This window comes from Rhinoderma darwinii, chromosome 8 (genome assembly GCF_050947455.1).
Source record: "Rhinoderma darwinii isolate aRhiDar2 chromosome 8, aRhiDar2.hap1, whole genome shotgun sequence".
Lineage (NCBI taxonomy): Eukaryota > Metazoa > Chordata > Amphibia > Anura > Rhinodermatidae > Rhinoderma > Rhinoderma darwinii.
In genome coordinates this window covers 3,452,308-3,480,254 of record NC_134694.1, presented here as the reverse complement: position 1 = coordinate 3,480,254, position 27,947 = coordinate 3,452,308, and the positions used below count along the sequence as shown (strand labels likewise).

The 27,947-nt window shown below is 47.5% G+C and overlaps 1 protein-coding gene across 1 annotated transcript in view; it reads right to left on the bottom strand.

Annotated features, from left to right (window-relative positions):
- Nucleotides 1–27,947, bottom strand: part of FNBP1 (formin binding protein 1) — a 396,531-nt gene that overhangs the window by 41,615 nt on the left and 326,969 nt on the right. Inside the window, exons 6-8 of the mRNA XM_075834540.1 lie at nucleotides 17,663–17,778; nucleotides 14,721–14,777; nucleotides 13,482–13,663 (exon numbers count right to left, since the gene is read on the bottom strand). Of these exons, the coding sequence (XP_075690655.1) occupies nucleotides 13,482–13,663; nucleotides 14,721–14,777; nucleotides 17,663–17,778 (355 nt within the window). The remainder of the gene's footprint in view (nucleotides 1–13,481; nucleotides 13,664–14,720; nucleotides 14,778–17,662; nucleotides 17,779–27,947) is intronic.

The window sequence follows — 27,947 nt, the reverse complement described above, 5'->3', positions numbered from 1 at the left end:
ACAGGTTTACTTCCCAGGACCTAAGGAAAGTTGTGTGGAAACTGTAATAAGGCCATATTGCTTGTCACCCAGCTTTCCCAGAAGGGGAACCGGCTTAGAGACTGGAGATTTTAGGAGCGACGCTGCCCGAGAGCCCGCGACAAGAAACAAACACTGACTAGTCTTAAAGGGACACTACACCTGTAGTCTAACTGCATTCTGAATGTGTTCTATTGCTCTCTGTTGGCAGCTATTATAGGTCGTGGAGAGGCCGACTATAGGAACTGCTAATACAACCTATTGTTCTCTGTTATCATCTATTACAGACAGGCTGATGGTAGGAAAGAATGCAGTCCATGTACATCTGTGTGAAGTTTTAGAAGCCGCTCAGTTTAGGTCGCCGGCCCTTTAATAAAGTAGATGATCTGCAGGTAAGCAGTGCAGTGACCCAGTATACTGGATATGTGGGTGCTGTAGATCTGCCCCCTGCTTTCTCCTGGGCTGACGGGGGCACAGATCCTCGGCTGCCGGAGAACTGGCTCCATAAAAGGCGCTGCAGCTCAGGAGCTGGCAGGGATACAGCGACACGTACAGCCGCGTGGACCGAAAGATTGGGGGGGGGGGGCTATTCCTGTGTCTATATACCCAGGCCTATGAGGAGGGGTCAGTCACCCACAGGCTTTTATAGTAAAATCAGGTCAGTGAAGATCAGCAACTTTATTATATACTTTGTGTTCCAATTCTTCACCGCTTTGATGTCAATGAATGGAAATCTCCACTGTTCGCCCCGTCCTGAACTTATACTTCACAGCTGAGGGTTTGTTACAATGTACCGGTGTAGACAATCCTCAGAGGTTAAACACCAGCAGCGCGCAAATCTCGATGTCCTGTTTGTTACAATGCATCAGCACAGGTGAAATGTTTTCGTCTGAAGTCCAAATTGTCCTGTTCACAGCAAGCAGTGATCTTGAACACCATGAGGAATTGAAATATGATGGAAACACGTCGAAAACGCGGTGTTTAATGTTCCTGGAGGAGTCGGCGGCTCGGCCTGCAGTGAATAGAGGAGCGCAGCTGCTTATGTGGTGACTGCAGTTGAAGACCTGTAATTTGCTCACTTATCCCTGACCACAATGACAACTGAGGACACCGAGCAGAGTAAAACCTCAAGACCATAATTCACTGCACAAGGCGGTGGGGGGAAAGATGCATTGCATATTGGGAGATGGCGTTCTCTACATCACGGCCGGTGTGCTCTGTAGGGGGTAAAATGCTGCCAACCAAAAGTAAATCAGAACTGAACGCAGCTCTAAAGGCAACTGGAGTATAAGATGTTATGTAATAGCAAAACTGTGAATGCTGCTCTGGGTGTGAGTGGAGTAGAATTAGTGACAGAGCAAGATAACTGACTGCAGCTCTGGATGTGACTGCTGTACAAGACATTGTCCCGTGTATGTGATACCTCAGCGCTACAATTTTAAAAGAACTTTTCAGAGCAGAAGTTCCAGATAATCTGCTACAGTGTAACGGCCGAGGGCACCGCTCATCCTCCGCTCCACCTCCCGGCACCGCAGTCACATACCGGACCGGTCACCTGATAATCTCTGCCCTGAATCATGATTATAGTGTGGGGGGGGGGGGGGTGTAATCGGGAGACAAGTGGGGGAGGGGAATTAAGGGGCAGCAATGGCCGGGAGGAGTCACTGACAGACACCTGCCAGATAAAAGAGAACAATAGAAGATAATCACAACTGGAAGAATAGAGTACACAGCAGCTGATCATACAAGGCCTGGGGTAGGGGAACACATCATATTACCTGTATACACCTCTACATAAAACTAGATATAGTATCGGGGGAGGGAATAGTACAGGAGTGATATAAGAGGAGCGGCTGATATCAGTCACATATGATGTAATGTCTCTGGAGGATATAATAGTACTGGAGTGATATAAGAGGAGCGGCTGATATCAGTCACATATGATGTAATGTCTCTGGAGGATATAATAGTGCTGGAGTGATATAAGAGGAGCGGCTGATATCAGTCACACATATGATGTAATGTCTGGAGGATATAATAGTACTGGAGTGATATAAGAGGAGCGGCTGATATCAGTCACATATGATGTAATGTCTCTGGAGGATATAATAGTACTGGAGTGATATAAGAGGAGCGGCTGATATCAGTCACACATAAGATGTAATGTCTGGAGGATATAATAGTACTGGAGTGATATAAGAGGAGCGGCTGATATCAGCCACACATATGATGTAATGTCTGGAGGATATAATAGTACTGGAGTGATATAAGAGGAGCGGCTGATATCAGTCACATATGATGTAATGTCTCTGGAGGATATAATAGTACTGGAGTGATATAAGAGGAGCGGCTGATATCAGTCACACATAAGATGTAATGTCTGGAGGATATAATAGTACTGGAGTGATATAAGAGGAGCGGCTGATATCAGTCACACATATGATGTAATGTCTGGAGGATATAATAGTACTGGAGTGATATAAGAGGAGAGGCTGATATCAGTCACACATAAGATGTAATGTCTGGAGGATATAATAGTACTGGAGTGATATAAGAGGAGCGGCTGATATCAGCCACACATATGATGTAATGTCTGGAGGATATAATAGTACTGGAGTGATATAAGAGGAGCGGCTGATATCAGTCACATATGATGTAATGTCTCTGGAGGATATAATAGTACTGGAGTGATATAAGAGGAGCGGCTGATATCAGTCACATATATGATGTAATGTCTCTGGAGGATATAATAGTACTGGAGTGTTATAAGAGGAGCGGCTGATATCAGTCACATATGATGTAATGTCTCTGGAGGATATAATAGTACTGGAGTGATATAAGAGGAGCGGCTGATATCAGTCACATATATGATGTAATGTCTCTGGAGGATATAATAGTACTGGAGTGTTATAAGAGGAGCGGCTGATATCAGTCACATATGATGTAATGTCTCTGGAGGATATAATAGTGCTGGAGTGATATAAGAGGAGCGGCTGATATCAGCCACACATATGATGTAATGTCTGGAGGATATAATAGTACTGGAGTGATATAAGAGGAGCGGCTGATATCAGTCACACATGATGTAATGTCTCTGGAGGATATAATGGTACTGGAGTGATATAAGAGGAGCGGCTGATATCAGTGACACATATGATGTAATGTCTCTGGAGGATATAATAGTACTGGAGTGATATAAGAGGAGCGGCTGATATCAGTCACACATGATGTAATGTCTCTGGAGGATATAATAGTACTGGAGTGATATAGTAGGAGCGACTGATATCAGTCACACATATGATGTAATGTCTCTGGAGGATATAATAGTACTGGAGTGATATAAGAGGAGCGGCTGATATCAGTCACATATGATGTAATGTCTCTGGAGGATATAATAGTACTGGAGTGATATAAGAGGAGCGGCTGATATCAGTCACATATATGATGTAATGTCTCTGGAGGATATAAGAGGAGCGGCTGATATCAGTCACACATAAGATGTAATGTCTGGAGGATATAATAGTACTGGAGTGATATAAGAGGAGCGGCTGATATCAGTCACACATAAGATGTAATGTCTGGAGGATATAATAGTACTGGAGTGATATAAGAGGAGCGGCTGATATCAGCCACACATATGATGTAATGTCTGGAGGATATAATAGTACTGGAGTGATATAAGAGGAGCGGCTGATATCAGTCACATATGATGTAATGTCTCTGGAGGATATAATAGTACTGGAGTGATATAAGAGGAGCGGCTGATATCAGTCACACATAAGATGTAATGTCTGGAGGATATAATAGTACTGGAGTGATATAAGAGGAGCGGCTGATATCAGTCACACATATGATGTAATGTCTGGAGGATATAATAGTACTGGAGTGATATAAGAGGAGAGGCTGATATCAGTCACACATAAGATGTAATGTCTGGAGGATATAATAGTACTGGAGTGATATAAGAGGAGCGGCTGATATCAGTCACATATGATGTAATGTCTCTGGAGGATATAATAGTACTGGAGTGATATAAGAGGAGCGGCTGATATCAGTCACATATATGATGTAATGTCTCTGGAGGATATAATAGTACTGGAGTGTTATAAGAGGAGCGGCTGATATCAGTCACATATGATGTAATGTCTCTGGAGGATATAATAGTACTGGAGTGATATAAGAGGAGCGGCTGATATCAGTCACATATATGATGTAATGTCTCTGGAGGATATAATAGTACTGGAGTGTTATAAGAGGAGCGGCTGATATCAGTCACATATGATGTAATGTCTCTGGAGGATATAATAGTGCTGGAGTGATATAAGAGGAGCGGCTGATATCAGCCACACATATGATGTAATGTCTGGAGGATATAATAGTACTGGAGTGATATAAGAGGAGCGGCTGATATCAGTCACACATGATGTAATGTCTCTGGAGGATATAATGGTACTGGAGTGATATAAGAGGAGCGGCTGATATCAGTCACATATGATGTAATGTCTCTGGAGGATATAATAGTACTGGAGTGATATAAGAGGAGCGGCTGATATCAGTCACACATATGATGTAATGTCTCTGGAGGATATAATAGTACTGGAGTGATATAAGAGGAGCGGCTGATATCAGTCACATATGATGTAATGTCTGGAGGATATAATAGTGCTGGAGTGATATAAGAGGAGCGGCTGATATCAGTCACACATATGATGTAATGTCTCTGGAGGATATAATAGTACTGGAGTGATATAAGAGGAGTGGCTGATATCAGTCACACATATGATGTAATGTCTCTGGAGGATATAATAGTGCTGGAGTGATATAAGAGGAGCGGCTGATATCAGTCACACATATGATGTAATGTCTCTGGAGGATATAATAGTACTGGAGTGATATAAGAGGAGCGGCTGATATCAGTCACATATGATGTAATGTCTCTGGAGGATATAATAGTGCTGGAGGGTTATAAGAGGAGCGGCTGATATCAGTCACATATGATGTATTGTCTCTGGGGGATATAATAGAGCTGGAGTGATATAAGAGGAGCGGCTGATATCAGTCACATATGATGTAATGTCTCTGGAGGATATAATAGTACTGGAGTGTTATAAGAGGAGCGGCTGATATCAGTCACATATATGATGTAATGTCTCTGGAGGATATAATAGTACTGGAGTGATATAAGAGGAGCGGCTGATATCAGTCACATATGATGTAATGTCTCTGGAGGATATAATAGTGCTGGAGTGATATAAGAGGAGCGGCTGATATCAGTCACATATGATGTAATGTCTCTGGAGGTTCTCAGCACTGGGGGTATGTGACATACAGTAGTTGTCATGGGGTCAGGGAGGTTTCTACCCTTCCGGTCATTTAACATCACAGTCAGCCTCTTCCAAGCCTGAAATATCTGATAACAGGGAGCAATAGTTTGTATATAACGGCACAGTAAATGTATTATAGTGTGCCTGCCCCTTTAAGGTAAGGTAACCCCCTGACACTTCTGGAGAACCTGTCGCTGATCTTCTTCGTTCGGTGATTTCATCGTCTAAAAATACTGAGCGCAGAGTCTTCTCTTCTGATTCAGGGATCGAGCTCCACAGTCTACAGGCAGCGAGGGGGGTCCAGCGCCTCACGTTACACCCCGGACCCCTCTACATATCGTCACTTCCCACACACACACTCCGCATATAACGACCAGCGCCAATGGCGGCCGCTCCTCTAATCACACGGAAATAAAACCGCTCACGTCCTACTAAATTCACGTTCCATGCAACGAAGCCCCTCGGATATCTAAGAGGGGCCTGAAGAGCTGTGGATTGCAGAACCTCCTGGTTCATGAATAGAATGTTAGGGTAACAGTGAAGACTGACACAGGAAGAGAAGTTTAAAAACAAGCACCTAATATAATAATGTTAAGAGTCATTCACGGTCTGGGTGACAATGTCCAAGTCCTCTTTGAAATAAAGTTAATATGGGGGAGGGGGGGGGGGGTTTCCTGGATGGGGGGCCCCTATCTGGCTGTAAACGAAGATGAAAACACAAGCCACGATCAGCAGAAGAGAAGTGAAGTCTTGACTGCGTTATACGGAGGGGAGAACGGTGAGATCTGAGGAGTTCCCCTTTAAGCGGACAGACCAGCATTTGCATCTTTCAACTCTCGAGATCAATTTCCTGCCGACTGCAAAACCAAAACGGCGCCGTCACTTCCTGTGATATTATAAGTTATAATAATCGCCATCCCGGGGAGCGCCGCACTGCTCATCAGCCTGCACTTTCCCGGGGCACTTAAAGGGGAACTCCAGTGTGGAGTCATATGAAGCATTGAGCAGCGATCCCCTAACAATGTAATCATTCTTGCAGGGTGCGAGAAGTGACGACCCTCAGCATTCCCTCTATTTACTCCCCCCCCCCCCCCCACATATTTATGGATCAGAGCTCCATTGTGATTACGTGGCAGTAAATATTATCATAGAGGATCAGCGATGGCCGCCCGTCCTGTCACTGGGCCCAGTCAGACTATCACACCCAACATTCCTGCGGGTATTCAAAACAACGCAGAACAATTGTCTCTACGCGCTAGTCAGCGACTAACTCAAGGAAACGCCGCAAAGATCACACAGGGTTAATCCACAGACCTCTTAGGGGTATATAAGATCCACCAGCTTCATCTACAGATTGTGACAACCACTTGGTTGTCACAGCTCCGCCCACAATACAAAATATCTATGGATATAGCGAAGGGACCAGTGCAGTTAAAGGGGCAGTTCACCTCAAACTTTACTCTGCCGGCCATTTTTTCTCGATTCTTTAAAGGAACCTTCAGGACGAAGAACCAGATGAAGTGAGATTTACTTTGGAATTTACTTTGTCTTTCAATTGCTCACTATTTTCAGGATCTCTGCTTGCAGTCAGTGATGGGGAACTTTTTAAATGTAATACTTCTCACAGCTGAAGATTTGTTGCACTTGTGTCCAGTCTCGACAATTCTCTGTGGGATTAACACATCTGCGACACAATTCTCTCTCCTGTCCAGAATGTTTGCTACAATGTATCAATACTGATCAGAACGTATCAATCTGTCCGGCCTAGACTGGATACAATTGTAGCAAACCCTCAGTAGTGTGAGCAGGACTAGGCCAGAATGCGGTTTTCAGCCTCTCGGTGCAAAAGAATGACACTGACATCAAGCAGTGATCTTGAAAACGGTTAAGAACTCAAAATTTACATGACTCCAATATAACATTCCCGTTAGCAAAGAATATACCTGAGAATTAAAGGGGACCTCCGAGTGCTAGAAACGCAGAGTGTCCTTAGGGGGTGCTATACGGATGGCATATGTACACAGTGATATAAACCTGAAAGCGTATAGGGCACGATTAACACAAGTAAATACAAAAAATATAACAAATTTTTATTGAGAAAATGCAACATTAAAAGATAGGTCGTACTGAGCAAAAGCACAGAGACGTCTCACACTAGCAGAGAACATGCAAATACAAAGGGATACTTGACAGTTGTCAAAAATCTATGTCCTAGATCTGGATGCAAAAAGCCTGATCACATTGAAAATTTGATAATGCATTGTGCGAAGAAAGAGTGTAGCTGACACATATAGCTACCACGTTGGTTATCAACACATAGAGAACAACAGTGGTCCAAAACTAATACTGGTGTGCTAGTAATGCAAAATACAGGCAAGTATGAGTAGAACAAGACCAAAGCAAGGAAAGGAAACATGTGACGTACCCATTGTAGTCCTCTGCTAGGAGAGAACGTCAGTCCCGACGCGCGTTTCGGCGAAATGCCTTCGTCGAAACGCGCGTCGGGACTGACGTTCTCTCCTAGCAGAGGACTACAATGGGTACGTCACATGTTTCCTTTCCTTGCTTTGGTCTTGTTCTACTCATACTTGCCTGTATTTTGCATTACTAGCACACCAGTATTAGTTTTGGACCACTGTTGTTCTCTATGTGTTGATAACCAACGTGGTAGCTATATGTGTCAGCTACACTCTTTCTTCGCACAATGCATTATCAAATTTTCAATGTGATCAGGCTTTTTGCATCCAGATCTAGGACATAGATTTTTGACAACTGTCAAGTATCCCTTTGTATTTGCATGTTCTCTGCTAGTGTGAGACGTCTCTGTGCTTTTGCTCAGTACGACCTATCTTTTAATGTTGCATTTTCTCAATAAAAATTTGTTATATTTTTTGTATTTACTTGTGTTAATCGTGCCCTATACGCTTTCAGGTTTATATCAGTCATTTAGGGCAATACACCAAGAGTCACTTGGTTTCACCAAGGTCTAGCTTTTATATATAGGCTATAATATAGCATATATTTATATGTATATTATTTAGACCTTTTTCCTGCATGTACCTATTGGTTTATATATGTACACAGTGGTGTAGTAGCATGCAGTACGCTATACGAGTATATAATGTACGGGTGTATAGATCATTATCAGAACATTTCGGCTCATCCCGTGCCAATTGACTGCAGTACATACACGGAGTTCCCCTTTAAATAAATTTTCGGCCTCATTAGCGAGGCGCCGGGAGAAGTCCCCGCTCTGGAGGTAAAGACTGAAGTAAACGCTGCCGGACATCCGCTTCTCACTTAGAGGACGACGCAGACGGAAGAATGCAAAAAACGTATTGTGGGCGTTTTACTTCTGTCAACCGCAGACAGGACGATCGTCATGATCAGAGGAGATTGAGTATAGCGGACTGAGGAGAATCACAGAGTAGAGGATGCAGTGATGTTAATAGAAGGGGCGGGGCTGTGACAACCTCTTAAAGAGATCCCATCATTATTACAGACCTATTATGAGGACATGAGTGATAACTGCCAGTCAGTCACAGTGGCTTTCAAGACAGTCTCCCAGGCTTCATAGAAATACACAGTCCCTGCGCCGAGGAAAACATTTACTGTTTGCAAATTGGCCAATATGGCCGCCATTTATCCGCTATGCATGTAATATGGGATTATGCCCTATGGATGGAGTCTCCCTTTAAGACAACCAGCCATCACCATCTTATTGTGAGCAGGAACTGAAAGGTTTGGAAAGCCAAAAATCCCAAATCCGGCATGAGCAGGCGTCGGCGCTCTTTTCTGAGATCTCTTCCTCTCCAGCACATATAATACACGCAGGCTGGGAACCTCAAACGGCCATGGCGGAGGTTTGGTCACCCAGCTTTGAACAGACCCTGAATGGCAAACGAACCTGCAATGCTATAAAGCTCTACAGTACGAACCCCGCCTCCTCCTACAGCGCTGCATGTGTGTCAGTCTTTACTGAAGCTCTGACATTCTATTCATGAAGCAGGAAGCTCTGGATGCATAACCCCATAGGTCTAGGCCACAGTGTTGTAGTGACTTGTGGCAGGACGTAGAAGATAATGAATATAAGGGGTTAAATGAATAGCTAGTCTAATCTAATGGGGGCAGGAAGATGAACAGGAAGACACCAGCAGGTATTCTAAGAAAACCTAACTGTGCAGAGCGGAGGCCGGAAGGCGGCTCCTCCGCATATCACTCAACGCTGGCGATCAGAGGAATGGCGCGCGGTCGATAACGTGCATTATTTATACCGGCGCGGCGGAGCGAGGATCGCTTCATATACCGGGAGGGGCAGGGACACCAGGCAGCTGCTGAGTGACTCCGGGCAGACTCCGGCCTTCCCTCCTGTGAGGTGACCGTAACAAGCGGTGACAACCTCTGCCTATGGGAGCGGCGGCGTCCATTGTGTGACATCCAGCTGAGAGGACATGAATGGCCTTGTATTAGCGCCCCTCCCGCTTCACCGGCCACCGTCTCATTGTCCAGAGTGACCGGCGGCAGGACCGCGCTTCTGCCATTATTACAGTCCTGCAGCAAGCACGCCGGCACTGCGAGGGTTAATGAGGCCAGATCCGCGGATGAGCGGTGGGAGGCGCCACCTCACAGACAAAGGCCGCAGCTCTACAGAGGAAGAATAAATTACCCTGCAAATGAGACGACTCCTCCAGTCCCACGTCAACAAAGCTTCAGAACCAACGGTTCCGAAACATTCCAATAAACTTTGTGTTTTAGTTCCTCACCAAAATCTCTGAATGCTGTCAGTGAATGTTAACATTCTTGTTTACAAACCAGGAGTAGTAAAACCCATCCTGCCTACACTTGTCACTCGCTGGAGGGTTTGTTACAATTGCATTCAGTCCAGACAACGGTCCCCGCTACAATGTATCAGTGCAGAAAGAATAGTCTAACACCCACATTTCCTTGTCTACACTAATAAACCGCAGCTGTGTGAGCAGGACTAGTTTAGGACTAGTTGTCAGTCTTTAGGCGTAAACAAGAATGTTTCCATTCACTGACAGCATTCAAAGTGCTTGAAAAATAAGAGTAATTGAAACACAGCAAGTGTTAGAAAGTTGCAGAACTTTTCATTAGAGAATAATTAAGACTTCCAGATCAGTGACCGATCCTGAAAACTCGTAACAGTCCTGCTGACACAGCTGCACTTTGTTACATTGTTTCAGTGGAGAGAAGAGCAATCCGTCTGGAGCTCAGGACAGTTTGTGGCGCTTCTCGTGTTCGGTTAGAGGATTGTCCAGACTGACACAATGTAACAACCCTTCAGCTGGACTAGAAGTTACATACTGTAATAAAGTATCAGGAAGCTTCAGAAGGATGGACGAGCCCTTTAAGCTGTGATCGGTTCGATCATCGGAGCTCATGAAGAGGGGGGAGAATCCATTTCACAGGTTTGAGCCGATCGATGGGATCAGGGTAGTCGCTGACCATACACACTGTGACGCAGCAGCAGCTATAACAGATGTGCTGGATCTGATCTTCTAGAGGAGAGGGGGCCACGTAACAATACCCCGACTGTGGCTTCTCCTGCTTCATGCAGCCCCATGACAGGGGCCCCAGAGGTGCGGAGGAGTGAACCCGGGAGGGAGGGGGCTCATGTTTCCTTGTATCCTGCACAGGTAAAGCGCTAGAAATATACTCACGATAGAAACTAACGCAGCGGTCGTCAGGAGGCGCTGAAGGGTTAACAGGCGGCAGAGATGACCCAGAGTTACTCCGTGCAGCGTCTCCGTGTATTGCTGTGCATTATGCCACCCCCTATAACCACATCACCCGGGGGCACACGGACTGCGGCTCGCCGGGGAATCCTGACCTGATTTGCTGCACGTCCGTCGCCCCGCGGGCTCCGCTCTTACAGACAGACGCTTCACAGGACAATACGCAACCTCCCCTCCCCCAAAATACTATGAAAACATCTTCTGTACAGTAAGGAGCCGGGAATCAACATCATGGACGCCCCCGGGAGGATACAGGAGCCGTTTATGGTATATGGTAGTCCAATCATCTCCAACATGCAGCGAGATGTAGTGTCTCAACCGCTGGACAGCACTGCTACATCCCCTCTGTGGTGCCGCATCAGAAAACTCATGGTCAAGGGTTTTACAGTAATTATCATTGTAGAATTAAAAGATCTGACCGTTTCCTTTCCTCACCATTTTCAAGGTCTGATTCCCGTCAGTGAACGGGAACTGCGGTCCAGACCGAACACTTCTCACAGCCGAGGTTTGTTACAAATGTATCCAGTCTAGATAATCCTCTGAGCTGTGTATACGATGGACTCCAGACTGATACATTGTAACAAACGATTAAGACAGAAGAGAGATTTATGCTGCTGTTTATCCCCCAGAGGATTGTCTAGACTGATACATGGTAACAAACCCTCAGCTGTGAGAATTATTAGGGTCAGGACAGGTTTTCTGGATGTAAACAATAAATGTTTCCAAATTTAACCCCTTCCCCCTGCATTCTGGGCCTTAATGACCGAGCCATTTTTTACGTCTTTCCATCGTCACATTCCAAGAGCTATAACTTTTTTATTTTTGCGTCGACATCGTTTTAGAAGGTCTTGTTTTTTGCGGGACAAGTTGTACTTTTTAATAGCAACATTTTGGGGTACATATAATTTATTCATTAACTTTTTTTGGGGGGGGGGGGAAATAGAAGAAAACCGGAAATTTCACCACTTTTTTTGCGTCCTAAATCTACGCCGTTTACCGTGTGGTATAAATAACACAATAACTTTATTCAGCGGGTTGTTACGATTGCAACGATACCAAATTTGTATAGATTTTGTATGTTTTACGACTTCCGTTTTTTTCAAAATTATTTGTTCTTGCGTCTCCATATTTGAAGAGCCGTAACTATTTTGTTCCGCCGATGCGGTCGTATGAGGGCTTGTTTTTTGCGGGACGACTTGTAGATTTTATTGTTTCCATTTGAGAGTAGATGCGAATTTTTGATCACTTTTTATCACATTTTTTTTTAGTCAGGATTGACAAAAAACTATGGAAAAATTGCTGTTTTCTATTTTATTTTTTACGGCGTTCACCGTGCGGGTTAAATAATGTAACAGCTTTATAGTCGGGGTCGTTACGGACGTGGCGATACCAAATATGCATAACTTAAAGTAAAGCATTTTGTATGGGGAAATAGTGGGTTTTTCATTTATTTTTTTCAAATTTTTTTTTATTAACTTTATTCAACTTTTTATTACTAGTCCCATTAGGGGACTTTACTATGCGATTCTCCGGTCGCTATTATAATACACTGCAATACTTCTGTATTGCAGTGTACTACTGCCTGTCCGTTTAAAACGGACAGGCATCTGCTAGACCTCCGGCATGATCTAGCAGGCATTCGCTCCAGGCAGACCTGGGGGCCTTTATTAGGCCCCCGGCTGCAATCGGACACAAAGACACTCGGCGATCGTATCGCCGGGTGTCGGTGGGAGAGAGGGACCTCCCTCCGTCTCTCTAAAACCACTCAGATGCGGCGCACGCTATTGAACACCCCATCTGAAGGGTTAAACGGGTGAGATCGATACTGATCTCGATCTCACACGAGTAGAAAGTCTATTGCATCAGAATAAAGCCTATTAGTGGCCGCCGTGAAAAGGCTTATCGGCGGTCATTAAGGGGTTAATATACTTTGCATTTAAATTCCTTACAATTTACAAATTTTCTGCTTGCCGTCAGTGAATATAAGCAAGTCCTGACCTAATACTTCTCACAGCTGAGTGTTTGTTACACTTGTAATCAGTGTACACAATCCTTTTGAGCTAAACATCTCTTGTTCTAATAGTGTGTTACAACGTATCAGTCTGGAGTCTACACTGTATAGGTCACAGAGGATTGTCTAGACTGGATACAATTGTAACAAACCTGCAGCTGTGAGTAAGTATTAGGTCAGGACGGATTTTCAGCCTATGGAAATAAACTAGAATGTTGACAGCAAGCAGAGACCTTGAAAATAACGAGGCATTAAAAAATGCAAACGCTGCAGAACTTCTTATTGTACAAGGATTGAGCTTTATTTACATAGGACTGTCAAATATGTCAGACTGATTCTTCTCGGCCAATCAGAATCAGGGATTGGGATCACATGATGGCTGTGACATGAACCGCTCACTACTCACCGATTTCCTCTCCTGCTTCAGCTCCTGCACGAAGCGCGTCAGCTCCGCCATGATCTGTGACGTCACGTTCTCGGAGATGACCTCGTGCTGCCCGGCGTAGTCGTTCATCTCGTTCAGCGTGGTCTGGAAGGATTTACATGACGTGTACCTGTGGTATGAACAGAGCGCTGGTCAGCGACTTCTAGTGACAGCTGTTCCACCATCTGATAATGACCGGAGGCATCCCGGCCGACATTAGACAGCAAGCGCCGTACACGGTTATGATCGCGAGGTACGACGGCTCTCCAGAACTCCTACAGGCCATGTCTACTATAGCAACTTGTTTTTTTGCTCCAATGTATACAAGATTAAAAATTAAGCAACTTTGTTTACGGTCTGAAGACACATAGTTCTGCATAGGAGCTGTAGACACAAAACGGTAGGATAGTTGTCGGCCTTTGCAATAATATTGTATTGTTTTGATGCATCTAAACTGAAAAAATGACAACATTCCAAAAAGTCTACCTAAAAAAAAAAAACACCTGACCGTTTTGGGTATACAGCTCCTTGGCACACCTATGAGTCTCCACGGTTACTACACACAAGCCCATGTAGTCTTGATCCTGTGGTCAGACTTCATTCATTATGTTCCCCACTTATTTTCCGTGGGTTAGTAAGAAGTTGGGGAGACAGAGCGTTTGTTTGTCGTCTGTAACCATGGAGACACATAGATCTGCATAGAAGCTGTAGACCCAAAACGGTAGATTTTTTTGATGAAAACCATTTGCATAGTTTAATATTTCGTATTTCTATTTTAGAAGCATCGGATCCATAAAAATTGTTGCAAAAGTATACACACCCTTTCATTTCAATGTAGAGAGATTGCGCATAACAAAAGAAGGCTCGTTTCTCAGGATCGGCATACATCCCACCAGCGGACCCAAAACTGGCTCATGAAACTAAAGTGGGACTACCCCTTTAAGGGTGTGGGGGGGGTCCAGATTGACGCATGCTTGATATTGTGGGCGAGTCCCCTCTGCAGAGTGCCCCAAGCTCCGCTTGCTGCAGCACGGCCCCCGCTATGCACCCCATAACCTGCCCCCATGTCATAGACCTGAGGGGTGACTATAAGGGCAATGAGGGGAGGGGGCACGGATTAGACTGGAAGGTGCGGAGCGCAGGACTCTCTGGCCCACCTCCCCTCCCCCTCCAGGCTCGGCACTCACTTGGACTCTTCTTCTTCTTTGGAGTTCTTCTTTGTTTGATATTTTTTGGAGAGATTCCTGCAGAAAGAAGAAGAAGAACAAAGACGATTATTATGAGGAAATCACCACAAACTTCTCAAAAGTCAGCAGCAAGTTTCCATGATGAGACAATAACTTCCCCTCCACCTGCAGAGTCCTGTGAGGGCCGGCTCTCTCCGTACCTCTCAGAACAGTGTGAACCTTCAGATGGTTTGGGAAACGGAGGGAGTTGTAGTTCTCATTCTCACAATGACTACTCCACCGCAACCAGCCGAGTCTGAATGATCCTCTGACACAGTGGAGGGGGGAGGGGGTGACAAGGAGACGGCACGTGAACAAGAATCACTCCCGGCAAGCCTACGGAGCACCAGTACAACACAAGTGGACTGCCCCTTTAAACCCCCCCCCCCCCCATAAAAATAGCACTCAGCCTTCCTAGAGCCCTGAATAGCAATCTGCCTAGTTAATACACCCCCATATCTGGGCAGATCGACACATTTGTTCATGGGGAAAGTTGAGTGACCCCCCCCCCCAACCCCTTTAAGACCTATAACAATGGCCACATTGCTCGTCACCCAGCTTTCCCAAGAACAGATAACTTCTTCCATCTTCCGGACTCCTCCCGGGGGGTATTCTGTATTTCGCAGCACTGGACTTCATCTGTGACCATGAAAAACGAGCTGAAAGGAAAACAGGGTGGGGAGGGGGATTACAGCCGAGGACCCCCAGGCAGAGAGCAACGCCGACCCCAGAGCGGAAGCAGCATAACTAAGGGAGCAGTCACTGCCGCAACCACAACCCCCAACATCCTAGAGAGAATCACCCCATAATACATCATGTAACCACCCGCAGCACCTGCGACTCAACATCTCCCCCGACAGACGTGACTGTAGACACTTATTACTCCACATGTATCACCCAGCTTTCCCAGACTCCTGAAAGGCAAATCAGCCTAGTTAGGTAGCGACACTCCCCTGGCTGATCTGTAGTAGCAGGACTAGGCAGAGTTGCCATTCAGGACCCTGGGAAAGGTGGGAACAGGAGTGCCAGGAACACGTTTTATGCCATCACAGCGGAAAGAACGCCCAAGAAACGGTCGGTTGCTCTCTGAAATCCTCTGCGCCACTTGTGTAAATCAGATCCTACAGGGATGGGGGAGGGGGATAGGCTGCGCCTAAAGCTTCCGTCTGGTCATTTCTGATGACGCCATGTAGAATAGGTCACAACTGCGCCAATTTTTCTCCTGGTTTGCGTCGCACCTGTAGTTACCTGGCGGAGACCATAACAATGTGGTGGAGTGAGGGGTGGGCAGCGGGACCCTGAGGACCCGAGCATCTCACCAACTACAGCCCCGCCGTACAAAGCAGGAAGAGTAACGTCGCTAAACAGACAGTACCGCGGCGGGCAGAGATCGGCTGCACTCAAATGAAAAAGGATGAGTAGCGGCGGGGGATGGGAGGGCCGCAGCGGTCACTAGAAGTAACGGAAACATTTAAGGGGTGATTTTATTGCGCGCACAGTCTCCTTCCTGTTCATCCTGAGCCTCCTGATTCATGAACATAATGCCAGCGTTACAGTGAACACTCCAGTATAGGGAGGGGGGTAGGTCCGCTTCATAGTGCAGATTTATGCGCCGTTCAGGGTGTGTGGAAAGCTGGGTGACCCGATGAAGCCCGTCTTACCATATATGAGGTTCTGAATCCAGCAGTGACAGCAGGACGGGGGCCCCCTCACCGGTGACTGGCAGCTCTATATCGGGGCACGGTCAGGCTGGGTGTCATCTGCTCATCTCACCGTGGGCAACAATGTAACAAGAGAACTGCAGAAATCAGTGATCGATACAATGTATAAAGTCAGAAGGAGGCGGGAGGGGCGGAGCGTGACACCGGACTGCTCCTCCTCCAGCTCCTACATCACAAAAATGAGGAGACAGAAGGCGGCGATATAAGGGGGGCTCCCAACCTCCCCGTAAATCAGAGCCAAACCGCCAACGGAGCCATATTCTGACACTGTCTCTTTAAGAAACGACATGCAGTGACTATAAAAGGGTGACAGTGTCGTCCCCGGGGGCAGTCGCTGCCGCTGTGTTATGGATACGCAGTTGACGTCGCGCTATACTCTAGAGACCCCCCCCCCCCCCCCCGAGTCCCAACTGCACTCGACACAAACTCTCATCGGCCGTGAAATAATCGGAGTTAACCCGGGTCAATGGTATATAAACACAGAAACTATATACGATATTAGGATTCTTCTGGTTTCGTGTTACCAGAGAGCAGTGCATTGTGGGAGTTATTCATTAGAGCCGAGCGGTCTGTTTCCGGGGCAACCAGGATTCTGAATGCAGCTTTGGCTGTGACTGGAGTATAAGTCATAATGTAACTGTAGGATAAAGTTGAAGCCTAGTACGGATAATGTGAGAAGTTCACAGGGCGACACTAAACCAACAGGTAACAGCACCTGGTAATGTGGGAAACAACAACTCCTATCATGTGCTTAATGGAGGGGGTTCTCCTTTAAACAGAGGTAATAACTTTGCCATTTCCTGATTGGTCTAAAATAAACTACAAGACGACAATTCCCCGTAGATACTCCAGATGTCCAGGCACCAGTGTATAGGACATTAGATGGTGAGCTCCTGGGGTCAGGGATGATGGGGGTGATGACTCCTGTGTACAGTGACTCCTCGCCGCCTCCCCTGTATTGTGGAATAATCTTCCATGTAAATTATTAATAATTATGACACTGAATTATTTATCGGACATAACACAATATAGAACGCAGCAGAGGCGGAGCTTAAAGCTTTTGGGGTCCCACCCATCCATCACATGACCTGGATAGCCGTGCTGTTATGTATGGCAGGGCCCCTCCACCTCCCGCACCAAGCACGGGCAGCGACTGTAGTAAATGGCGCGCGGGGAACGTACCGAAGCTGTTTTGCATAGTTGATCTCGATCTCCGCTCTTTCCTTCACAAACTTGATGTATTTCTCCAGCACCTCGATCCCCCACTGCGTGTGCTTCTCCAAGTTATCAAACTGATCCTGTAAGAAAAAAGGAGACAGTCAGCAATGACAATCCCCGATACTGGGGGACAATCTGTGCACAACAAAGGACAGTGTAGGGGAAATTAATGCTCAGTGTCTGCCCCCTCCCCGATAACAGCGGATCACCAGGAGAGCCCCCCCACCATCTAGATGGCAGCTGCTCATTGATCCGAGTCCAAAGTGAAAGATATCAACAGTGACTCCACCAGCAGAATAGTGAGTGCAGCTCTGGAGTATAATACAGGATGTAACTCAGGATCAGTACAGGATAAGTAATGTATGTACACAGTGACTCCACCAGGAGAATAGTGAGTGCAGCTCTGGAGTATAATACAGGATGTAACTCAGGATCAGTACAGGATAAGTAATGTATGTACACAGTGACTCCACCAGCAGAATAGTGAGTGCAGCTCTGGAGTATAATACAGGATGTAACTCAGGATCAGTACAGGATAAGTAATGTAATGTATGTACACAGTGACTCCACCAGCAGAATAGTGAGGGCAGCTCTGGAGTATAATACAGGATGTAACTCAGGATCAGTACAGGATAAGTAATGTAATGTATGTACACAGTGACTGTACCAGCAGAATAGTGAGAGCAGCTCTGGAGTATAATACAGGATATAACTCAGGATCAGTACAGGATAAGTAATGTAATGTATGTACACAGTGACTGTACCAGCAGAATAGTGAGAGCAGCTCTGGAGTATAATACAGCATGTAACTCAGGATCAGTACAGGATAAGTAATGTAGTGTATGTACACAGTGACTCCACCAGCAGAATAGTGAGTGCGGCTCTGGAGTATAATACAGGATGTAACTCCGGATCAGTACAGGATAAGTAATGTAATGTATGTACACAGTGACTCCACCAGCAGAATAGTGAGTGCAGCTCTGGAGTATAATACAGGATGTAACTCAGGATCAGTACAGGATAAGTAATGTAATGCATGTACACAGTGACTCCACCAGCAGAATAGTGAGTGCAGCTCTGGAGTATAATACAGGATGTAACTCAGGATCAGTACAGGATAAGTAATGTATGTACACAGTGACTCCACCAGCAGAATAGAGAGTGCAGCTCTGGAGTATAATACAGGATAAGTAATGTAATGTATGTACAGTGACTCCACCAGCAGAATAGTGAGTGCAGCTCTGGAGTATAATACAGGATGTAACTCAGGATCAGTACAGGATATGTAATGTAATGTATATACACAGTGACTCCACCAGCAGAATAGTGAGAGCAGCTCTGGAGTATAATACAGGATATAACTCAGGATCAGTACAGGATAAGTAATGTATGTACACAGTGACTCCACCAGCAGAATAGTGAGTGCAGCTCTGGAGTATAATACAGGATGTAACTCAGGATCAGTACAGGATAAGTAATGTAATGTATGTACACAGTGACTCCACCAGGAGAATAGTGAGTGCAGCTCTGGAGTATAATACAGGATATAACTCAGGATCAGTACAGGATAAGTAATGTAATGTATGTACACAGTGACTGCACCAGCAGAATAGTGAGTGCAGCTCTGGAGTATAATACAGGATATAACTCAGGATCAGTACAGGATAAGTAATGTAATGTATGTACACAGTGACTGCACCAGCAGAATAGTGAGTGCAGCTCTGGAGTATAATACAGGATGTAACTCAGGATCAGTACAGGATAAGTAATGTATGTACACAGTGACTCCACCAGCAGAATAGTGAGTGCAGCTCTGGAGTATAATACAGGGTGTAACTCAGGATCAGTACAGGATAAGTAATGTAATGTATGTACACAGTGATTCCACCAGCAGAATAGTGAGTGCAGCTCTGGAGTGTAATACAGGATGTAACTCAGGATCAGTACAGGATAAGTAATGTATGTACACAGTGACTCCACCAGCAGAATAGTGAGTGCAGCTCTGGAGTATAATACAGGATATAACTCAGGATCAGTACAGGATAAGTAATGTAATGTATGTACACAGTGACCCCACCAGCAGAATAGTGAGTGCAGCTCTGGAGTATAATACAGGATATAACTCAGGATCAGTACAGGATAAGTAATGTAATGTATGTACACAGTGACCCCACCAGCAGAATAGTGAGTGCAGCTCTGGAGTATAATACAGGATGTAACTCAGGATCAGTAATGTACGTACGCACGCAGTGACTTGAGTATTTCATTCTATATGTGACCTGCTGTTCAGAGGGGGAATTTCTCTTTATAGGGACTGTATGATAAATATTGCAGAGCATCTCATCAGTCGGGTCCTGTAGACGCAGCAGAGAAGGTAGAAGGTGATTTGATCTCAGAGCATCAATAACAATGTCTAATGCTGAGCTCTGAGCCAAGAAATCCTATAGCAGGAGCATCAATGATCACTTATCTCCGGATAAGTGCAGTAAGCGGGCGGCGGTGGTACCAGGGGGTGAACGAAACTTCTGAGATGTCAGATAATGGCTCTGGCACAGTGAGCTCAGGGTAAAGTGAAGCAGGAGGCTCCAGAGATGCAGCACGTCCTGCCCATAGTCTCAGGGTTTACGGGATACACCTTGGTCCTCTTACAAATCCAAGCGCAGCCGAATTCTAAGAAACCATTCATCCTGGTTCATGAACAGAATACAAGAGATACAGTGAAGACTGACACAAACAAGCAGGGCAGGAGGAATCTAAAAGGTGGGGATATATACTGGGGAAAACTGGGCGACAAGCATGGAGGTCGCCACCCAGCGCCCATGGGGGGTGGGGGTGGGAATCAAATAGATTTTGTAGAGGAGATGATGAGAGTTGACACGCACTGCAATCCCCCGGGAGGGACAGAGTTATTAGTTACCATTAGGGTTATATTGGAAGCAGGCGTGACATATAAGACGTCTTGACGCCCACATCGCGGAGGTCTTGACGCCCACATCGCGGAGGTCTTGACGCCCGCATCGCGGAGGTCTTGACGCCCACATCGCGGCCGCTCACAATGACTCAGACGAGTTTATTCAGAAAGAATGTACTGAGAATAATCCCGGCCAAAATCAGCTCATCCAGGGCGTCCATCACGATCAGCGGTGACCTTCGGGGCGACCTCCGGGGGAGAAAACGGCCAGACGTAGACTTTCCCTCCACCCACTACAAGTGCCAATACACCGCTTTCCCAGACTCCTAACTGACATCTGCCTAGTTCATGTTTCCTACTGAAATACAGCGCAGAACCGTCTGGGAAAGCTGGGTGATCGCTCTTTGGAAGCCGTAGTGGTGGCCGTACTGATGATCACCCAGCTTTCCAGAGAACAGATGTAAATGGGAAAGGCTGCACAACAATAATGATCAACTTGGCAGAAGAGGACAGAGCAAGAAGCGGGGAGGTGGGTGCGGAGGATGGGTGCCCAGAGCTAGGTGGGCAAAGATGATGGGTGGCTGATAATGGGTATGGGAAGTTGGGATGATGATGATGATGGGTGGCTAGTGACAATGGTATTGATGGGTGTGTGGAGATACAGGTGGATGAATAAGGAGGGCTGGGGTGTAGGTGATTTTGGTGGGTGATTATGGAGGGGCTACGCTAAGCGATGATGATGGGTGCCTGGAATGACTGGTGGCTATAATCAGTGATGATGATGGGTGATGGTGGGGGGCTACAATGACGGATGGTGGGGGGCTACAATGACGGATGATGTGTGCTACGATGATGATGATGATGATGAGGACGACAATGATGGGTGCCGTCTTAATAGTGAAAGTCACTCAGCCTTTTTACACAAGTCAGGGAGCAGGGAGTGGACGGCAGGGGTTATAGTAGCGGCGGGTGGTGGTTATTATATAACACACATCTGCAGCAGTGAGAACAATAACGTTTGCTCATCCAGATCTGAGGGAGTCGACAGGAATGAGGGAGTTCAGCAGCGGCCAAACTGGAGTCACCGAGGGAACCGCACGCCAAAAATGCAGAAATACGAGCGCAACGATCAGCGGTGCACAACACCAGGCTGATCACACCATGTCCACCCGGCACCGCTCATCACCAGGACCTGGAAAATTAAAGGGGCATTGGTCTGAATGCAAAAAATGCGGCACTCCCTGCTCGACTAGTCATGTCTGCTCTATATAAACAGAACGCAGCACTCCCTGCAGCAGCAATCGGTCAGGTCTGTTTTATTTTATACATTTCTAGTCCTTACGTACCGACACATCGGGATTTTCTGCGCCGTTGAATGCAAGCGATTGCTCTCTGTTGTCAGCCATGGCAAGCTGGACTTTATGTATAGCACTGACCACTATATAGACTAGACACTGGAGCTTTCCCACCACCATAATAAAGCCAAGTTCATAGACGTCCCCCATGCTGGGCCCCGGGGCCCCCACTGATAAATGATAGTACAACGTTAAAATATTCCAAGAATGCCAAGATTTATTTTGCTTTTAAAAAAAATTCCTATTTCCTCATTCTTTCGAGTCCATGACCTTCATCAGAGGACGACACGTAACGGGAACATGGGGGGGGGGGGATTGGGGGGGGGAGTCACAGGTCCAGGGCACCTTTAAGAATGTGAATCTAATTCCTCCCACGCTCTCCGGTCCTGGTGTCCGTCTTCACTGGAGTTCTGGCAGTTCATGAAACAGGAGGCTCAGGATGAACAGGGACAACGCTGCATCTAGGGTGACGACCTGGAATATTCTACAGGTATTAACCCTTCCCAGAGCACGAGCGTGAGTATCTCCGGCTGCGGAGGGGGAATCGGTGGAGAACACATCGCTCCGCACTTATTAATCACGACAATTGGCTGGAGCGGCGCGCAGTGAATCACGCTCAGCTGGGAACCGTCTGTTCTGGAAATCCTCGAACGTTTGTTTGCAAAGCAATGAATTCGAAAATAAATACAAAACGACTGATCGCCGACAGCAACGTCGCCGCGCAATTCATGAGTCACTGCTACGATTGTAGGGGGCAGGGAGCCATTACTGCTTTGCCAGCCGGGCCGCACCCCTCGATCTTCATGAATTATATACAGCACCTGAACACAAGCATTGTACCGGAGAACAATGAGCAGATACGAGGCCGCGGCGCCCGGTTATGAGTGTCCGGACGCAAGACAAAAAGCAGAAATAAAAAGGGTAATATCCCTTTAAGAGCAGGCAGCGAGTTGACTTTAGACACTATGAGCGGCACCGGCAGGGGTGACCGGCCAGGCACAGGCAGGGGTGACAGGAGTACAGGGGCAGCAGGAATATTCAACTGCATAATCCGGCGTCTGGGAAAGCTGGGTGACAACCCTGGGGGTGCTGTAACAGAACCAATACTGATCATCACCCAGCTTTCCCAGAAACAGATATAGGACACAGTCGGTGTTCAGCGCGGTTCCAGTGAAATAACATTTTCACAAGGCGTCACGTCAGGGGCCCCGGGCTCCGCCGCTGCACCGGAGATACAAGGAGACAGAGGCCGCTCTTTGTTTCTGGCCGGAGAGGAATGCCCCGCTCTGGACGTGGGAGGCGGAAAATGGACGACATTTACAGAAGTGCTGAGCGGCCACAAAGAAAACACGGCCCCTGTGTAATCCGGTCATGAATAAAACAACGGCACGCAGATAACAAACACCCTTCACGGCCCGCAGCCAAAACTTCTCTGATTCCGGGAAAGCTGGGTGACTACCAATACGGCTGCCTTTACATCCCCCACAGGGTTCCCACCCAGCTTTACCAGATTCCTGGAAACCATGCCTAGCCATGCAATGTTACTTCTCCAGAGCCAACACATGTATATAGACCATTCAGGATGCTAGGAAAGCTGGGTGACCAGCAATATGGTCTAAACAATGGACGCCCCATCACCCTGGTTTGTTTTCCCAGTAACAACGCTACGTTCCCAACCTGTGAGAAAGACCCGCAGTGGGATCTGGTAAAACTGGACCTTTAAAATCACTGGTTTTCCTCCTACAGTCCAAAAAGATGCTAAGAAAATACAGACTCCCAGCCGATGTGGCCCCTGTCAGATTAGAGCCCAGATCATGGGGGAGGGGTATATAAACGGTCATACATCCAACACTACAGTCATGAAATGGCTGATAACAGGGGACAATAGAAAGCATTCCACTGCGCAGTAAATGGAGGAGTGCCCCTTTAAGTCTAGAACTTCTCCCCCGTTACCAGAGGTGGTGGGGATTGGCGAAGACGTGCGATGTGGGCGATAACCCGCGCACAAACAACGGATAAGAGAAATAGAATCTAATCAACACCTGCACATGACGACGGCGAATGACGTGGGCGCCGCGAGGACGCGGTGAGAAAATATCCGAGCCGAAATAACCGGCTGTACGTTACAAGACGAAATATTATCCTGCGAATGTCGGATTGTGAGGTCAGATTTGTACAGTAACTCTCCCCAGTTACAGCTCCACGACATCTACTGTTCTCCGATATCAGCCACAACTAATAGACGCCCTTCGCCGTAGCCCCCGTATAAATGCGTTGAAGCCGGAAACCTCCATCAACGCCGTAATGAACGTATCGTCAATGTTTCCCTGCGCAGAATCTCGGGTTGAGAAAATGCTAAAATGTGGAATCTGCAGCGTGCAAATTACGGTAAGGATGTCAAACTCGCCAAGAAGGACACGAATATTAACGAGATGAGGGATCCCGCGCACCGGACGCACGCCCGCGAGTATTAGCAGAACTATTGGTAGGCAGCCAGATAGGAGAGTCCTGCGGATGAAGCATCTGCGGGGGCTCAGAGAGCGGATTTCTAAGTTACTGACGGACGAGCAGAATGTTCTGTGCACAGGATGCGGCCGGTTGTCACAGAACAAATGTGACTCATCTCTGGGGAGAAGTTCCGCACTGCAAGGAGAATCCCTGCAAAACCTTGTAGAGAATGTCACCCCCCCCCCCCCTCATAAATATGCGGAGATTCTAATACAGACAACAAGCAATCAATGACTAATTACAACAGAAAGAGGCCGAGGAGGCGGAAGACAATGTATGGGGAGGGTCCCTCTCATGCAGCTCATCTCCCCCAGTGTCTGGGTCTAGGTCCCTCTCATGCAGCTCATCTCCCCCAGTGTCTGGGTCTAGGTCCATCTCATGCAGCTCATCTCCCCCAGTGTCTGGGTCTAGGTCCATCTCATGCAGCTCATCTCCCCCAGTGTCTGGTTCTAGGTCCCTCTCATGCAGCTCATCTCCCCCAGTGTCTGGGTCCCTCTCATGCAGCTCATCTCCCCCAGTGTCTGGGTCTAGGTCCCTCTCATGCAGCTCATCTCCCCCAGTGTCTGGTTCTAGGTCCCGGTCATGCAGCTCATCTCCCCCAGTGTCTGGGTCTAGGTCCCGCTCATGCAGCTCATCACCCCAGTGTCTGGTTCTAGGTTCCTCATATGCAGCTCATTTCCCCCTGTGTCTGGTTCTAGGTCCCTCTCATGCAGCTCATCTCCCCCAGTGTCTGGTTCTAGGTCCCTCTCATGCAGCTCATCTCCCCCAGTGCCCAGGTCCCTCTCATGCAGCTCATCTCCCCCAGTGCCTATGTCCCTCTCATGCAGCTCATCTCCCCCAGTGCCTAGGTCCCTCAGGCAGCTCATCTCCCCCAGTGCCTAGGTCCCTCAGGCAGCTCATCTCCCCAGTGTCTGGTTCTAGGTCCCTCTCATGCAGCTCATCTCCCCCAGTGTCTTGTTCTAGGTTCCCGTCATGCAGCTCATCTACCCCAGTGCCTGGTTCTAGGTCCCTCACATGCAGCTCATCGACCCCAGAGTCTGGTTCTAGGTCCCCCTCATGCAGCTCATCTCCCCCAGTGTCTGGTTCTAGGTCCCCCTCATGCAGCTCATCTCCCCCAGTGTCTGGTTCTAGGTCCCTCAAGTGCAGCTCATCTCCCCCAGTGTCTGGTTCTAGGTCCCTCATATGCAGCTCATCTCCCCCACTGTCTGGTTCTGGGTCCCTATCATGCAGCTCATCTCCCCCACTGTCTGGTTCTAGGTCCCTCTCATGCAGCTCGTCTCCCCCAGTGTCTGGTTCTAGGTCCCTCATGCAGCTCATCTCCCCAGTGTCTGGGTCTAGGTCCCTCTCATGCAGCTCATCTCCCCCCATGTCTGGGTCTAGGTCCCTCTCATGCACCTCATCTCCCCCAGTGTCTTGTTCTAGGTTCCCGTCATGCAGCTCAGCTACCCCAGTGCCTGGGTCTAGGTCCCTCTCATCTCCCCCAGTGTCTGGGTCTAGGTCCCTCAAGTGCAGCTCATCTCCCCCCAGTGTCTGGTTCTAGGTCCATCATGTGCAGCTTATCTCCCCCAGTGTCTGGTTCTAGGTCCCACATATGCAGCTCATCTCCCCCACTGTCTGGTTCTGGGTCCCTCTCATGCAGCTCATCTCCCCCAGTGTCTGGTTCTAGGTCCCTCTCATGCAGCTCATCTCCCCCAGTGTCTGGTTCTAGGTCCCCCTCATGCAGCTAATCTCCCCCAGTGTCTGGTTCTAGGTCCCCCTCATGCAGCTCATCTCCTCCAGTGTCTGGTTCTAGGTCCCCCTCATGCAGCTCATCTCCCCCATTGTCTGGTTCTAGGTCCCTCTCATGCAGCTCATCTCCCCCAGTGTCTGGTTCTAGGTCCCTCTCACGCAGCTCGTCTCCCCCAATGTCTGGTTCTAGGTCCCTCTCACGCAGCTCGTCTCCCCCAATGTCTGGTTCTAGGTCCCTCTCATGCAGCTCATCTCCCCCAGTGTCTGGGTCTAGGTCCCTCTCATGCAGCTCATCTCCCCCAGTGTCTGGGTCTAGGTCCCTCTCATGCAGCTCATCTCCCCCAGTGTCTGGTTCAAGGTCCCTCTCATGCAGCTCATCTCCCCCATGGTCTGGTCCTAGGTCCCTCTCATGCAGCTCATCTCCCCCAGTGTCTGGTTCTAGGTCCCTCTCATGTAGCGCATCTCCCCCAGTGTCTTGTTCTAGGTCCCTCTTATGCAGCTCATCTCACCCAGTGTCTGATTCTAGGTCCCTCTCATGCAGCTCATATCCCCGTGCCTAGGTCCCTCATGCAGCTCATCTCCCCAGTGTCTTGTTCTAGGTTCCCGTCATGCAGCTCATCTACCCCAGTGCCTGGGTCTAGGTCCCTCATCTCCCCCAGTGCCTGGGTCTAGGTCCCTCTCATCTCCCCCAGTGCCTGGGTCTAGGTCCCTCTCATCTCCCCCAGTGCCTGGGTCTAGGTCCCTCAAGTGCAGCTCATCTCCCCCAGTGTCTGGTTCTAGGTCCTTCATGCAGCTCATCTCCCCAGTGTCTGGTCCTAGGTCTCTCTCATGCAGCTCATCTCCCCCAGTGTCTTGTTATATATCCCTCTCATGCAGCTCATCTCACCCAGTGTCTGGTTCTAGGTCCTTCTCGTGCAGCTCATCTCACCCAGTGCCTAGGTCCCTCTCATGCAGCTCATCTCCCCCAGTGCCTAGGGCCCTCTCATGCAGCTCATCTCCCCCAGTGTCTGGTTCTAGGTCCCTCTCATGCAGCCCATCTTCGTCATCCCAGGATCTAAAGCCTGCTCATGCAGGTCATGTCCTCCAGTCTCAAGGGGACCCTCTTAAGACACCATTTTTCCTCTGTTAAACTGCCTGGCAGTTTTAAAATTTGGAAGATATCACAATTATGGTGAAGAAAAGAAGAAGAGCGGCTCCCAGAAATCTCATCACTGATCTGTTGTGGTTAAATACTTAGCAGAGGAAGCAAAAAGAATGATAGAAGCCGAGCCAAGAGAAAAATTATCCCCAGCACAGTGCCCAGTGTAATAGAGGGGGATGGGAGAGGGCAATAACAGTGTAATAGAGGGGGGTAATACATTATATACAGTGTCCAGTGTAATAGAGGGGGGGGGGGTAATACATTATATACAGTGTCCAGAGTAATAGAGGGGGGGGTAATACATTATATACAGTGTAATAGAGGGTGGTAATACATTATATACAGTGTCCAGTGTAATAGAGGGGGTATATACAACAGATAGCTGTATTGCACGTTACTCCTTTGATGGCGGCAGATGGCGGTGGGGGGTTATTAAGGAGATGGCGGGTGCCCCCTGGATTATTTTTTAATCAGAGGAAACAGATCCCAAGTCCGAGCATCGTATTATTTATAGGTCACATGACTGCGGGGGGGTGGGGGCACGATATCACTTCAGTCTCGCCCCATCTACCCCCACCCAGCCCCTCACAGATGTAGGGTCATTAC